Source organism: Heptranchias perlo, chromosome 18, assembly GCF_035084215.1.
Source record: "Heptranchias perlo isolate sHepPer1 chromosome 18, sHepPer1.hap1, whole genome shotgun sequence".
NCBI classification, from domain to species: domain Eukaryota; kingdom Metazoa; phylum Chordata; class Chondrichthyes; order Hexanchiformes; family Hexanchidae; genus Heptranchias; species Heptranchias perlo.
Genome location: NC_090342.1, coordinates 51,281,732 through 51,297,361, shown reverse-complemented (window position 1 = coordinate 51,297,361; position 15,630 = coordinate 51,281,732). Strand labels below are relative to the sequence as shown.

General features: G+C 46.3%; 1 protein-coding gene across 3 annotated transcripts in view; it reads right to left on the bottom strand.

Annotated features, from left to right (window-relative positions):
• The window catches only part of LOC137334864 (E3 ubiquitin-protein ligase TRIM33-like), a 124,163-nt gene that overhangs the window by 24,681 nt on the left and 83,852 nt on the right, over nucleotides 1-15,630 (bottom strand). For all 3 annotated transcript variants that reach the window (XM_067999901.1, XM_067999902.1, XM_067999903.1), the window contains exons 8-10: nucleotides 15,283-15,400; nucleotides 10,142-10,419; nucleotides 5,543-5,716 (exon numbers count right to left, since the gene is read on the bottom strand). In XM_067999901.1, the coding sequence (XP_067856002.1) occupies nucleotides 5,543-5,716; nucleotides 10,142-10,419; nucleotides 15,283-15,400 (570 nt within the window). The remainder of the gene's footprint in view (nucleotides 1-5,542; nucleotides 5,717-10,141; nucleotides 10,420-15,282; nucleotides 15,401-15,630) is intronic.

The following is a 15,630-nucleotide window of genomic DNA, read 5'->3' as shown; positions in this document are numbered from 1 at the left end:
CAAACTCCAGTGCAGCACCGAGGGAGTGCTGCATTGTCGAAGGTGCCGTCTTTCAGATGAGACGTTAAATCGAGGCCCTGTCTGCCTGTCCCATTGTTTCAGGTGGCGGTTAAAGATCCTGTGGCACTGCGTGAAGCAAAGCAGGACGCTCTCCTGGTATCCTGGCCAACATTCCTCTCTCAACCAGCACCAAGTCAACTGTGACCCATCCCATGCTGTTTGTGGGATGTTGCCATGTGCAAAATGGCTGTCACATTGGTCTGCTTAACACCCACTGTGCAACCTTAGTCATCGCACATCAAAAATAATTAATTGGGTATGAAGGGTTTTGAGACAGTCACGTGATAAATGTAAGTGTTTCTCTTCTATTATAATATTAGCGAGGGAAGAATGAAATTAAGCCAAGTAGGCTGGGCACAAAATATGTCATGTGCTCTCCAAGAATTGGCCGTCACAAATTAGAACAATGGATCACCCTTTTGAGGACCAAAACACATTGAAGTCATTGAATTCTCTCCTGCCTCACCCACCCCCAAAATCTCTCTTTCGCTGCAGTATTGGGTTCCAGTCAGGCAGTGCCTTTGGTTACACTGGCTGAGTGGAACCACAGTTCGCCTGCTCAGACGAGGGGTGTGTGCATGTGCTCACGCACGCCACTCCCTCAAGTTAAAAACTAGTACTTTAAGAGAGCGTGGGTAGGAGAGTTTGCATATTCTAAACGTTTAAATTAAGCAGAGGTACATTTATATGTGTTTAGGAAATCAAGCCAAAATCCCAGTTTTTGAAGACATACTTCATGTAATGCTAAACCCAAGTGGGTCGGAGACTACCTCCTCCGGGGCTCTCCGGAGTCAGGTCGGGTGACTCTGGATTTATACTGCGGCTTTACCATTCGAAGTGACGCTAACGTCACAGTATACAAAGCACCTTTCGATCACCTTAGGACGCCAGAATAAGAGACTACTTCCAATACTGAGGAGTACACAGGGCTGCCTGTACCTGGGACGTACGAGAAGGTTAGATGTGTACTTCTCCCCTTCTGATGGCCAATCATTCTAAAAATACAGGCGAGGCCTTTCATCATTTGTTTGCTCAATATACACTTTGCCTCAATCTCCTATTAAAAGATTCCTCCAGCCCTGCTTCATCTGTTAAAACGTGTACACATCTCTCCTCTTTCTGATTCCTCTAGCTGCACACAATCCTTTGGCCTACACACAATGCAGAAGGCAGAGCAGTGAGGGGGATAGGGTCAGGTGTGGATGCACTTTTACTCCAAGTGCCCTGGCCAGTCTAGAGAAAAATGGAAAAATTATTTTTTTTCTTCCAAACGGGAATCAAAGAATAAAACCCTAGTTTAGAAAACCTGCAGAAGATATTGCCGGGCCCATTAACCACAGTGCCTGAATTCACCCAACAACTTGCATTTATAAAGCGTCTTTAACGTCGTAAAACGTCCCAAGGTGCTTCACAGGAACGTAAATCAGACAAAAATGGACACCGAGCTAAAGAAGGAGATGTTGGGTCAGGTGACCAAACGCTTGGTCAAAGAGGTCAGTTTTAAGCAGCGTCTTAAAGGAGGAGAGCAAGGTGGAGAGGTTTGGGGAGGGAATTCCTGAGCTCAAGGCCGAGGTAGCTGAAGGCATGGCCGCCAGTGGTGGGGCAAAGGGAGTGGGGGATGGACAAGAGGCCAAAACTGGAGGAACAGAGAGTTCTTGGAGGAAGTCACAGAGAAAGGGAGGGGTGAGGCCACTGAGGGATTTGAACACAAGGATGAGAATCTTCATAATGTGAAGATGTGCACTCGCGATGCACAAAGGTCCACGCTGGGAGCACGCATTCATAAAACCTACCCAATGTGAATCACACTGTCCATGTGGTTTGCCAGTTGCTTTGAAGAAAGTTACTGTCCTTCACTAGATGTAAATCCCTTGTGGATTCTTCACCCATTTTACAGTGGTTTAACACTATTCAAGTCAACTTCAACTCAACTGAATTCAGATCATCTCAGTTTATTCCCCATCACTTCCAGCCTTTGAAGCAAGGGCCAGTCTTCTCAATGGACACTGGTGGCCCACCATACGGAACCATGTAAAACATGCCAATCATCCCATGGGGTCTTGCTTTACTGCTGAAGCTAACAGGTGGTCATATCAATTGAATTCTGAATAAATCCAGTATTTTATGTGCATTGTTTTAATCTGGATCTGAACTTAATGGAAAGTAACTGATGCCACGTCAAAAATCAGCTGAATGGTCTATCTCCAAGTCAGCATGGCTCAGTTGATAACTCTCTAATCCAGAAGGTCATGGGTCCCAGCCCCACTCCAGGGGCGTGAGCACATAATCTAGGCTGACGTTTCAGTGCCGGCCTGAGGGAGGTGCTGCACTGTCGGAGGCCGTGTCTGCCTGTTCTGATGGTTCACGTGAACAATCTCATGGCACTCTTCAAAGACGAGCAGGGAGCTCTCCGAGTGTCCTCGTCAGCATTCTTCCCTCAACCAGCAGCACCAAGAACAGAGTATATAGTCATTCATCTCATTGCTGTTTGTGGGACCTTGCTACGAAAGGATTTTGGACTTTTAATACCTATTTTTAAGGAAGACGAAAAGAACACAGCTTGACCAAAATCAGAGTTCATGATGGTCTTTGCTTATTGTCCAGGATGTTTGGAGAGAGCAGAGTATGTGGTAGCACAATTGAATGGTGCCTTGTTGATAAGCTATAAGGCCAGTACTTCCAACAAGGCCTGAGGAACTGATAAATTCGAAAAACAACCCATATATGGTATGATGTTCAACAGTAGATTTTGAAGGAAAAACATATGAAACAGCCCATTCTACAAAGGTTTTCAGGAGAACCACAAACGACGTCAGGGCAAGACAGCATAGGAGAGGGAACTTCTTATTCTCACAAGAGCAAAGAACGTGATCAATCCTTTACCTTGCATTGCACTCACTAGAAAAAGGTTGTGAGAAGCTACTACTTTCTTTCTGGTAAAGACTGTCATGTCTGTATGTCAAATTAAATTCTTTAAAGTTAGAAAATAGCTACAGAGACCCGCCTGATGCTTGACCTCTTTTTTCTGAGCAAGGGAGAAAAGAAATCCTATACAATGGGCAAAACGTTTAGCTCCATATCAAAAAATCATTTCAAAAGTAACTTGTTATACGAAGTTTTGAGATGGTTCCAAGAGATGAGCGGAGGCATTAAAGACTTTTAAGATCTGAGCTGGAGTCTCAAAGTCAATCAATGCAATGACCCATAATCCTTTGTAGTCCTGGTGATATAGAGTCCGCCCTGGTGACATTGCCCAATTCATCCACTTGGAATTAACCGTCCAAGCCAAGCCTGGACATTGCTTTGACATGTCAGTCCACATCTATTTAGCTGGTGGTAGCACCTTATCCAACAGTTGGGGCAAAGAGTCTGAAAGTACACCCACAGCAAAGTTGTTTCGCTGGCCTGCCCGGAGTTGGAATGGTAGTCGGGAGTGTGATGGAATACTCTCCACTTGCCTGGATGAGTGCAGCTCCAACAACACTCAAGAAGCTCGACACCATCCAGGACAAAGCAGCCCGCTTGATTGGCACCCCATCCGCCACCCTAAACATTCACTCCCTTCACCACTGGCGCACCATGGCTGCAGTGTGTACCATCCACAGGATGTACTGCAGCAACTCGCCAAGGCTTCTTCGACAGCACCTCCCAAACCCGCGACCTTACCACCTAGAGGGACAAGGGCATCAGGCACATGGGACCAACACCACCTGCACGTTCCCCTCCAAGTCACACATCACCCCAACTTGGAAATATATCGCTGGTCTTTCATTGTCGCTGGGTTAAAATCCTGGAATTCCCTACCTAACAGCACTGTGGGAGAACCTTCACCACACGGACTGCAGCGGTTCAAGGCGGCGGCTCACCACCACCTTCTCAAGGGCAATTAGGGATGGGCAATAAATGCTGGCCTTGCCAGCGACGCCCACATCCCGTGAACGATTTAAAAACAGGTCATTTCGTCCACCGATCTACACGAAGCCTATCAGCCTTCAACAACACCGAGGGGAGGGGGAGGAGGGAGGGGGTAGGTATTGTGTCAGTGTGGACAGAGATGGCACCGCATTAGACCTCCCAGCCAAATCCAACTGCGGCCATCGGTGCTGTATCATTCACACTGCCAACCTATCACCAAGGGCAACTTTGCCACCAACAGCAAATCAGCAGAGCGGGTTCATGCTACGCCCACCGGCACACACCTTAGTTACCGTTTCAGCTATGGAAAACCCCAGCCATTCCCCTTGATCTGGTAATACAGCAGATGGTTCCCTACTAAAGTCCTCAATGTAAGCCAAAGTCGGTTGAGGAGAAACCGGTTCTGTACACTTCATTGGAGCAAAAGAGGTGGTCTTCATAAAGTAAGAGAGTGTGAGGGGCAGTTTTAGCTGGGATGGAAGGGCATTTTCTCCAATGCCATGATTTCAAAAATACCGCTTACCTCCCCAATCTGCCATTTTGGATCCTCTCCCCTCCCGAGCTGCTCCAGTGATTCTACTGTTGAAGAGGGACTACCCGAGCTCCAGGGCAGCTCCATCCACTTTAACATGGGGGGGCGGGGGAAGAGTTCATGGCGTCAGGGGGTCAGAACTTCAGGCTATCCCTGGTACTAACATGAAGGTGACCCTGGGGAAAACAAGCTACCAGCAATGTCGGCCGCGTTCAGAGTAGTCACCTCCCCCCCCCCCGGTTAAAATAAACGGAGCCCCTCCCGGACACAGTCCCTGGAGAGACCAGCAGGAAGTGTGCGGGCGAATGGCAGGTCTGTCTCAGGAAATGTAATGATGGTTTCTGGTCCTAAACAGGTGGAGGCCAATCTTGGGATTTACTCAACTACAAAACAGGCTTTTTTTTAATTCATTAGTTCTCAGGGTATGAGCGTCGCTGGCAAAGCCCAGCGTTTATTGCCCACCCCTAGTTGCCCTTGAGAAGATGGTGGTGGTGGGCTTCCTTCTTGAAGGGCTGCAGTATTCTTTGTAGTGGTTTGATACAAGAGTGGCTTTCTAGGCCACTTCAGAGGGAGTCAACCTCGTTGGTGTTGGACTGGAGTCACGTATAGGCCAGACTGGGTAAGGTCAGCAGATTTCCTTCCCTAAAGCACATTAGTGAACCAGTTGGGTTTTTACGACAATCCAACAGCCTCATGGTCACTTTTACTGATACCACTGATTTATTAAACTGAATCCAAATTCTCAAACTGCCATGATGGGATTTGAACTCATGTCCTCCGGATTATTAGTCCAATAACTTAACTGCTACACCACCGTACTGCTATCTGGGAAAACTTAAAAGTTACTTGGTGTCTCTGAATGCACCCTGCTATTTAGCTGAGCAACAGCGGTGCAGAACAGATTGAAACCATCCGGCAAGGAGTCCAAATACCTCCGACAGCAACGAGAATACTCCGCATACAAGACAACGCCTGGCTTTTCCCTTAACCCGACCCCACAAGTCTTTCTAAGACCTCTCATCCCTCCCGGCTTACCTGTCTCATGAGTGGGCTGGTCGTCATGTGATGCTGCGGCCCACCGTGCTGCTGGGGGCCGGCCATCCTGACTGCGTTGGGAGGCATTCGCAGCTGATGGGCCGAGGTGGGCGGCGCATTTGGATTGCTCCTCTGCAGGCTCTGCAGACTGATGAGGCGAGGCGGCTGCAGGGACTGAGCACAAGACAAACCAGTGAGCTTCAGCAGTCTCTCTCCTGCAGGTTCTTATTAAAATACAGTCCCCACCACTTCAAACGTCCACGTTTAAAACGGGCAGTCCCTTATATCAGCCGGTAAAACGATAACCGTTAACCACTTGTATTGATGTCAATTTCAAACTTGCCGGTTATAGCGTCTTAATACTCCGTTTACTTCAGGCAGAAGCATCTGTGTTTACTCACCAGTTCTCACCTCATTAAGGTGCACTGCATGTAATTAAAGAGCCTTATTGATGCAGAGTTTGTTTAAAATTTTATATTTTCAGAGATTTCCCCCCATTGAGGACTGACCAAACAAAGAAAGAACTCTTTACCTTTCCAGCTGTAGTAAACGGCCCAGATTTGAAAGTAACTAATTGCTGCAGTGTGAATTTTAACTGTCCTCTCTCTGACAGTCTGTAAAACGCTACCGCGTTATACCGACCATCGCATAAGGCGGGCAAATTGCGTTCGCACAAACCTGCCCGTTCTATAAAGCGGTGGGGACTGTACCAATGAATGTACAGAATAAATCAGTTACCGGTTACTGTATTGTAAAAGATTGGAGAGCCTAAAGAAGCTGGGATTGTTCTCCTTCGAGCAGAGGAGGTTACGGAGAGAGAGAGGTGTTCAAAATCATGAAGGGCTTTGATAGAGTAAATAAGGAGAAACTGTTTCCACTGGCAGGAGAACTGGTAACCAGAGGACACAAATTTAAGATAATTGGCAAAAGAACCAGAGGCGAGATAAGGAGAAATTTATTTCATAGAATCATAGAAAATTTATGGCACAGAAAGAGGCCATTCGGCCCATTGTGTCCAGGCCGGCCAAAAATGAGCCACCCAGCCGAATCCCACTTTCCAGTATTTGATCCTTGGCCTTGTAGGTTACGGCACTTCAAGTACACATCCAAGTACTTTTTAAATAAGTTGAGGGTTTCTGCCTCTGCCACCCTTTCAGGCAGCGAGTTCCAGACCCCCACCACCCTCTGGGTGAAAAAAATTTTCTTCAGCTCCCCTCTAATCCTTCTACCAATCACTTTGCCTCCAGGGTATTCCAAACAAATCTCTGCTAAGGGAAATAGGCCCCAGATAATTTTGCACACCTCAATTAAATCTCCCCTCAGCCTCCTCTGTTCCAAAGAAAATAACCCCAGCCTATCCAATCTTTTCTCATAGCTAAAATTCTCCAGTCCTGGCAACATCCTCGTAAATCTCCTCTGTACCCTCTCTAGTGCAATCACATCTTTCCTGTAATGTGGTGACCAGGACTGTACACAGTACTCAAGCTGTGGCCTAACTAGTGTTTTATACAGTTCTAGCATAACCTCCTGCTCTTATATTCTTTGCCTCGGCTAATAAAGGAAAGTATCCTGTATGCCTCTTTAACCACCTTATCCACCTGTCCTGCTACCTTCAGAGATCTGTGGACATGCACTCCAAGTTCCCTCACTTCCTCTACATCTCTCAGTATCCTCCCATTTATTGTGTATTCCCTTGCCTTGTTTGCCCTCCTCAAATGCATTACCTCACAATTTTCCGGATTGAATTCCATTTGCCATTTTTCTGCCCACCTGACCAGTCCATTGATATCATCCTGCAGTCTACAGCTTTCTCCTCACTATCAGCCACAGGGTCAATTTTTGTATCATCTGCAAACTTCTTAATCGTGCCCCCCACATTCAAGTAGAAATCATTAATATATACCACAAAAAGCAAGGGACCGAGTACTGAGCCCTGCGGAACCCCACTGGAAATATCCTTCCAGTCACAAAAACACCCATCGACCATTACCCTTTGCTTCCTGCCACTGAGCCAATTTTGGATCCAACTTGCCACTCTCCCTTGGATCCCATGGGCTTGTACTTTTCTGACCAGTCTGCTATGTGGGACCTTGTCAAAAGCCTTGCTAAAATCCACATAGACTACATCAAACGCACTACCCTCATCGACCCTCCTCAAAAAATTCAATCAAGTTACTCAGACAAAACCTTCCCGTAACAAATCCATGATGACTGTCCTTGATTAATCTATGCCTTTCTGAGTGACGGGTTATCCTGTCCCTCAGAATTGATTCCAATAATCTGCCAACCACCGAGGTTAGGTTGATTGGCCTATAATTACTCGATCTATCTCTCTCTTTTTAAGAACGGTACAATATTAGCAGTCCTCCAATCCTCCGGCACCACATCTGTACCCAGGGAAGATTGGAAAATGATGGTCAGAGCCTCCGCTATTTCCTCCCTTGCTTCTTTTAACAGCCTGGGATACATTTCATCAGGCCCTGGTGATTTATCTACTTTCAAAGATGCTAATCCCCTTAATACTTCCTCTCTCACTGTTTATCCCATCCAATATTCCACACTCCTCCTTAACTACAATGTCTGCATCGTCCCTCTCTTTTGTGAAGACAGATGCAAAGTATTCATTAAGAACCATACCAACATCTTCCGCCTCCAAATATAGGTTACATTTTTGGTCTCTAATAGGCTCTTTCCTTAGTTATCCTCTTGTTCTTGATGTATTTATAAAACATTTACGCAGCAAGTTATGATCCGGAATGCACTGCCTGAAAGGGCAGTGGAAGCAAATTCAAAAGTAACTTTCAAAAGGGAATTGGATAAATACTTTAAGGGGAGATAACTGCAGGGCTATGGGGAAAGAGCAGAAGAGTGGGACTAATGGGTAGGATTTTTTAAAAAAGAGCCAGCACAGGCACGATGGGCCGGATGGCCTCTTTCTGTGCTGTAAGATTCTATGATTCTAAGTTGTGAAGACTGGGTTGATGCAGTGATTTAGCCAATGACCCTCACACTTCGAGATCCAGGGTCAAATACAACCAAACTGATGGGACAATGGTCTCTCTGCCCGTCTACTGGCCACAAGGATCCCGAATGAAACATGTTTGGGTGATCTCAATCCAGCTCCTATTGGGTATGGGCCCACAGCACAAGGCGCGGACTCAGCATTAGTTGGCGCTAGATTGGCAAGCTCACTCAGAAAGACCACAGGATGGCTGGTGTGGAAAGTGGCAAAAGGCAGCACTGGTGAGTGTGGGGCCATTGGGCATACTGTTGGGGGGAGGTCTACTCCCCATCTAACCGTGCTGTCCTGAACCTTAGAGTAAGCCTCACTCTGACAGTGGGTGGTGGAGATGGAAAGTGTCCCATTCCCCAGTACCAACCTCCCTCACCCTCAATAATGCGTCAAAATTTTCACCATAAAATGGAAATGAGAACCAGGTGCTGACTGTTCCAAAAGTTAAACTTTTCCCTTTCAAAACCCATCCATGCTCAATGAGTGATACACGGAACGCTGAGATACACGTTACTTGAATACTGCAGCAGTCTCCCGTTATTACACTGTAATCTGTATATCTGGGCACACAAATATTCTGCTGCAAAGATAGCTCCTAATCAGGAAAATTAAACCCTAGATTTTGTCTGGATAAGGAGATTGTGTGAGTGGACTGTGTCAGGTGAGGCTGGAGTTGACAGCAACAATTTGGCCCACTAACTTTTGTTCCGACTTTATTCCGTGATTTTCCTTCTGTTCTTGAAGCTGAGAGAACTTAGTCCTGGGAAATGGAACCCTCTCCAGTGCAGGCACCCTGAGGTATTATCAAGCTGTCCCCGATCTGGTACAGCACGGCCAGACACAGAGTAAAGCTCCCTCTACTCTACCCTCCAATGTGACTATTTTTCCATATCCCACGCCAAACATTCTTGGACCTCTTGGAGCGAGGTTGACAATTTGTGCTGAACTAGGGCCACTTTTGCGTTGTGTAGACCCGCACCCAAACCATGGATCGAGACATGGAGAGACTCACTTCACATAGGACTCAGGTAGCAGGCTGAGGGGACTTTCTTCCGATTAGTCTGGTCTGGATTTGAACCCCCAATCCCCTGGGGTAAAAGGCCAGTGCACCACTCAGTGCCCCCAGTTTTCAAACTGATCGAGTCTAGTCCTTTATATTTAAATTACCAATCTCAATTACAAAGAACAAAATTTTTGAAGTTCGGACAAGAAAGTAATTTCTCATGTTGAAGTACAGCCATTAAAATCTAAAACATCCTTCATTAAGCAAGTCTAAAGAAAAAGGTTATTCAGGATTCAGAACTTTGAAGCACTTGGTTAGAGAATGAATTCTCACTTAAATGCTCAGCATTATGGGCTTGTATGCATTGGGAGCTAGATGGAGATCACACAGACTAATTATAATACTTGTAATAGTCATCCAGAATGGGAACCCCCCAGCTCCCCCAGGAAGCGCCCCCCAACTTCCCCCCGACCGGAGGCCGCCCTCCAGCCGCCTTTGAACCTGGCTTTCTGAGGTAAAACAACGGTGTCCGTGACTGACCGTTATTCAGAATCAAAGCAAATGTTAGATTGTCGGAGCTCACCTGGTTGCTGGGAGAGAGAGGTGCTTGTTGCTGGCCCATGGGTGGGCCAGGAGGCCTGGACTGCTGGGCAACGGGAAGGATGGGTCTCATCTGGTGCATGCGTTGCTGAATTCGCTGAGCCATGACTTGTTGCTGCATGTGCTGGAAGCGAAGCTGGGCCAGGTTAATCTGTCCATGGACCTTAGCCGTGTTATTGTCCTGGGACTGCAGGCTCGCTCCCGTAGCCACGTTAGGACCACTGCCAGCCGGAGCCGGACTCTTGTCCAAGACTAGAGAACCTGTGGGGAGGGGAGGGGGAAAATAGTCTTAGATCTTCAATTGTAGACTGAAATATGGGCAAATGTTCCATCACCTCATTCTTTCTTCTTCCTAGTTTGGAATAACAAGACACCAACTACTTATTTTATAATCCCCATTTTAAAGTCAATGCTTAGCATTCCCCAAACAGGGAGACAAATGTGGAAAAGTACCACCCTGGTCAAAAAGAACGAACGACTTGCATTTATATAACTCGTTTCACATCCTCAGGACATCCCAAAGCGTTTTACACCCAATTAAGTATTTTTGAAGTGTAGTCACTTGTAGGGAAACACAGCAGTCAATTTGCGCACAGCAAGATCCCACAAACAGCAATGAGATAAATGGCCAGGGAATATGTTTTTAGTAATGTTACTTAGGAACATTAGGTACAGGAGTAGGCCATTCAGCCCCTACAGCCTGCTCCACCATTCAATTAAATTATAGCTGATCTGCACCTCAACTCCATTTACCCACCATAACCCTCGATACCCTTACCCAACAAAAATCTGTATCAGTCCAGTTGTCCTTGCAAAACGATTGAGTGTTTAAATATTGGCCAGGACCCCGGGGAGAAATCCCCTGCTCTTCTTTGAATAGTGTCACGGGATCTTTTACATCCACCCGAGAGGATGGGGGTCTCGTCTAAAAGAAGAAACCTCTGACAGTGCAGCAGTCCCTCTGTACTAAATTGTGTGCTCTTGTCCTGAAATGGAGCTCAAACCTACGAGCTTCTGACTTAGAGGAGAGAGCGGTACCATGAAGCCTGGCTGACACAAGAACTGCCGGGACGTGCTTGAAAGTAGGCTGGAGCATTGGCGCCTTTCCTGCCCACAGTACGCGACACAGATCTGATCTTCAGCTTCTCTCACTGTGCGGAAAACAGCCCACGGTGCAGAACACAAGTGTGTGCCCGACTTACCCTCTCACCCTCGCCCCTGCCCCTGCCCCTGCCCCTGCCCCTGCCCCCACCCCACTCCTCACAACAACCTCATCCTCTGGCTCGACCCAAAGCGTGAAATGTCTGTTTCCTTGGGAAGAGGACCCTCCATGTTGTCCGCCAAACGCTGGCCGCCTCGGCCCAGACGTCAGTTTTAAGGTCCTGATGGGCAAGGGAAGAGCACCCCTTGTGCAGCATGACCTGCCTGGTATTCCACCATGGATCATGCTCTTCCAAACATCTCAGACAGTGGTTATGATCTGGAATGCACTGCCTGAAAGGGTGATAGAGGTAGATTCAATCGTGGCTTTCAAAAGGGAACTGGATAAATACTTGAAGGGCTAGGGGGACAGGGCAGGGGAGTGGGACGAACTGGATTGCTCTTGCAGAGAGCCAGCACGGGCTCGACAGGCCAAATGGCCTCTTCTGTGCTGTAACCATTCTATGATGCCAGTAGTGGTGCAAGGAGGGTGGCAAAATAAACAATAGGCACGAAGGATCATGAGCCAGGAGGAAAACAATTAGTAAAAGAGTCAATAAAAGACTGAACTACTGCAGTAATTAAATATACCATCACTGATCATTCCCCTAGCAACACCGGAGGCCTATTTCACTTGGGTGTTAAGAATGTAAGAATAGGAGCAGCAGTAGGCCATACAGCCCCTTGAGCCTGCTCTGCCATTCAATCAGATCATGGCTGATCTTCGGCCTCATCTCCACTTTCCTGCCCGATCCCCATATCCCTTGATTCCCCTGGAGTCCAAAAATCTATCCATCTCAACCTTGAATATATTCAACGACTCAGCATCCACCGCCCACTGGGGTAGAGAATTCCAAAGATTTACAACCATGAGTGAAGAAATTCCTCCTCATCTCAATCTTAAATGGCCGACCCCTTACCCTGAGACTATGCCCCTTAGTTCTTAACTCTCCAGTGAGGGAAAACAACCTCTCAGCATCTACCCTGTCAAGCCCTCTTAAAATCTTACGTTTCAATGAGATCACCTCTCATTCTTCTAAACTGCAGAGTATAGGCCCATTCTACTCAATCTCTTCTCTGAGGACAACCCTCTCATCCCAGGAATCAATCTAGTGAACCTCCATTGCACCGCCTCTAAGACAAGTATATCCTTCCTTAGATAAGGAGACCAAAATTGTACACAGTACCCCAGGTGAGGTCTCACCAAAGCCCTGTACCATTGTAGTAAGCCTTCGTTACTCTTGTACTTACCCATGCAATAAAGGCCAACATGCCATTTGCCTTCCTAATTGCCTGCTGTACCTGCATGCTAACGTTTTGGGTTTCTTGTACGAGAACACCCAAATCTCTCTGATCACCAACATTTAATAGTTTCTCACCATTCACAAAATGTTCTGTTTTTCTATTTTTCCTACCAAAGTGAATAACCTTACATTTCCCCACAATATACTCCATCCGCTACCTTCTTGCCCATTCACTTAACCTGTCTATATCCTTTTGCAGACTCTGTGTGTCCTCCTCACAGCTTACTTTCCCACCTGGTTAGCAAACTTGGATACATTACACTCGGTCCCCTCATCTAAATCATTAATATAGATTGTAAATAGCTGAGGCCCAAGTACCAATCCTTGCGGCACCCCAGTAGTTACAGCCTGCCAACCTGAGAATGACCCGTTTATCCCTACTCTCCGTTTTCTGTCCGTTAACCAATCCTCTATCCATGCTAATATATTACCCTCAACCCCATGAGCCCTTATCTTGCGTAACAACCTTTTATGTGGCACCTTATCGAATGCCTCTTGGAAATCCAAATATCCACAGGTTCCCCTTTATCTACCCTGCTAGTTACATCCTCAAAAAACTCTAATAGATTTGTCAAACACGATTTCCCTTTCATAAAACCATGTTGACTCTGCCTAATCATATTATGATTTTCTAAGTGCCCTATTAACACTTGCTTAATAATGGATTCCAGCATTTTCCTGACGGCTAATGTCAGGCTAACTGGCCTATAGTTCCCCGTTTGCTCTCTCCCTCCTTTCTTGAATAGCATTTGCTTCCTTCCAATCCGCTGGGACCGTCTAGAATCTAGGGAATTTGGGAAGATCACAACCAATGCATCCACTATCGCTGCAGCCACCTCCTTTAGAACCCTAGGGTGTAGGCCATCAGGTCCAAGGGATTTATCGGCTTTTAGTCCCATTAGTTTCTCAAGTGCTTTTTCTCCACTGATATTAATTACTTTATTTCCTTATTCTCATTAGCCCCCTGGTTCCTCACCATTTCTGGTATGCTTTTTGTGTCTTCTACTGTGAAGACAGATATAAAATATTTGTTTAACATCTCTGCCATTTCCTTATTCCCCATTATAATTTCTCCTCTCTCAACCTCTAAGGGACCAATGTTTACTTTTGCTACTCTCTTCCTTTTTACATAATTGTACAAGCTCTTACAATCTGTTTTTATATTATTTGCTAGTTTACTTTCATATTCTATTTTCTCCTTTTTTATCAATTTTTTGGGCATCATTTGCTGGTTTCTAAAACTCTCCCAATCCTCAGGCTTACCACTCTTCTTGGCAACATTATAGGCCTCTTTTAATCTAATATTATCCTTAACTTCCTTAGTCAGCCACGGATGAATCACTTTACCTGTGGAGTTTTTATTTCTCAATGGAATGTATATTCATTGAGAATACTGAACTATTTCTTTAAATGTTCGCCATTGCTTATCTGCTGTCATACCCTTTAATCTAATTTCCCAATCTACCTTAACCAATTCGCCCCTCATATCTATGTAACTGGCTTTAAGTTTAAGACTCTAGTTTCTGACTTAAGTACATCATTCTCAAACTCCATGTGAAATTCTATCATATTATGATCACTCTTCTCCAGAGGATCCTTAACTATGAGATTACTAATTAACCCTGTCTCATTACACAAAACAAGATCTAAAATAGCCTGTTCCCAGGTTGGTTCCATGACTTATTAATCTAGGAAATTGTCCCAAATGCGTTCTATGAACTCGTCCTCCAGACTACATTTGCCAATTCGATTTGTCCAGTCTATGAGAAGATTAAAGTCCCCCACGATTATTGCATTACCTTTGTTACAAGCTCCTATTATTGCTTGATTACTACTCTGTCCAAAGGGGGCCTATAAACTACTCCCACCGGTGTTCTCTGCCCCTTGTTATTTCTTATTTCCACCTATACTGATCCTACATCCTGATCACCCGAACCAAGATCCTTCATCACCAAGGTCCTTATGTCATCCTTTATTGACGGGGGGAGGTAAGTGGGTGGGAGATGTGGGTGGGAAGTCCCACATTTCTACCCACGGCCCATGTTCCAAAGCAGTTGCCACGCAAACCCACGAACACAAAGCAGCACCGTAGCACTTTGTGACACAATACAATGCGTCTACAAACCAAGTAACCAGGGCGACTGATCATAAATCACTCAACAGCAAAAAGAGCGCGTGCTGGAGTTTTTAAAATTGAAACTTCCATCAGGACATCAGTCTGGCGACGGTCGCCCACCGAGCTATTGCCGATCAAACCTCGGCCCACCCTCTCAACCGTGACCTTCTGACCCTCAGCCCTCCAGTAACTCTCCCGCCTTCAGCATCCAACTGTACTTTGAACCGAGTCTCTGCGACCCTGCGCGGCTGAATGTTCCAGACACTTGACATCCCCTCAGTGAAGAGGTTCTTGCTAATATCTGATTGAAATGTCACTTTTCATCAGTTCATGTTTAACACCTCTTGGCGCAGAGACCAAAACGAATCCAGGCCTTGATTGGCACCGAGCGAAGGTCAGTGCCCATAAAATTTACGCCTGAATATTTTGCATACTTAAATGAGGTTCCCTTTGTCAATCCTCTCCTTCAGGGGTGCAGCCTCCATTCGGTTTGTTCTCACTTACCCAAGTTGAGGACGTTCTTGGCCCAGAAGGTCGGGTCGCAGTGAAATCGAACGGAGCTGGTCGCGACTGGGGACGCGTCGCATCGGGCTCGGAGAATGTACCTCAACTGGAACGTGATCTGCAATTGGAGGAGGCGAGGTTGAACATTGGCAGGCTGGGCGGAAAGGTGTCATCACCGCAACAGAACACGCTGTCGAACAAGCACGATCCCAAACTGCACCGCCTCCATTTCTCACACCAAATCGAAGGTGCTGAGAGTGGAGGTGTTAGTCGATGGCCGAGAAACAGAAGTTCAGTCACAGTCAGTCACCAATAGCCGTGTTGTTGAGACTGTACGGGGGCTCCCCT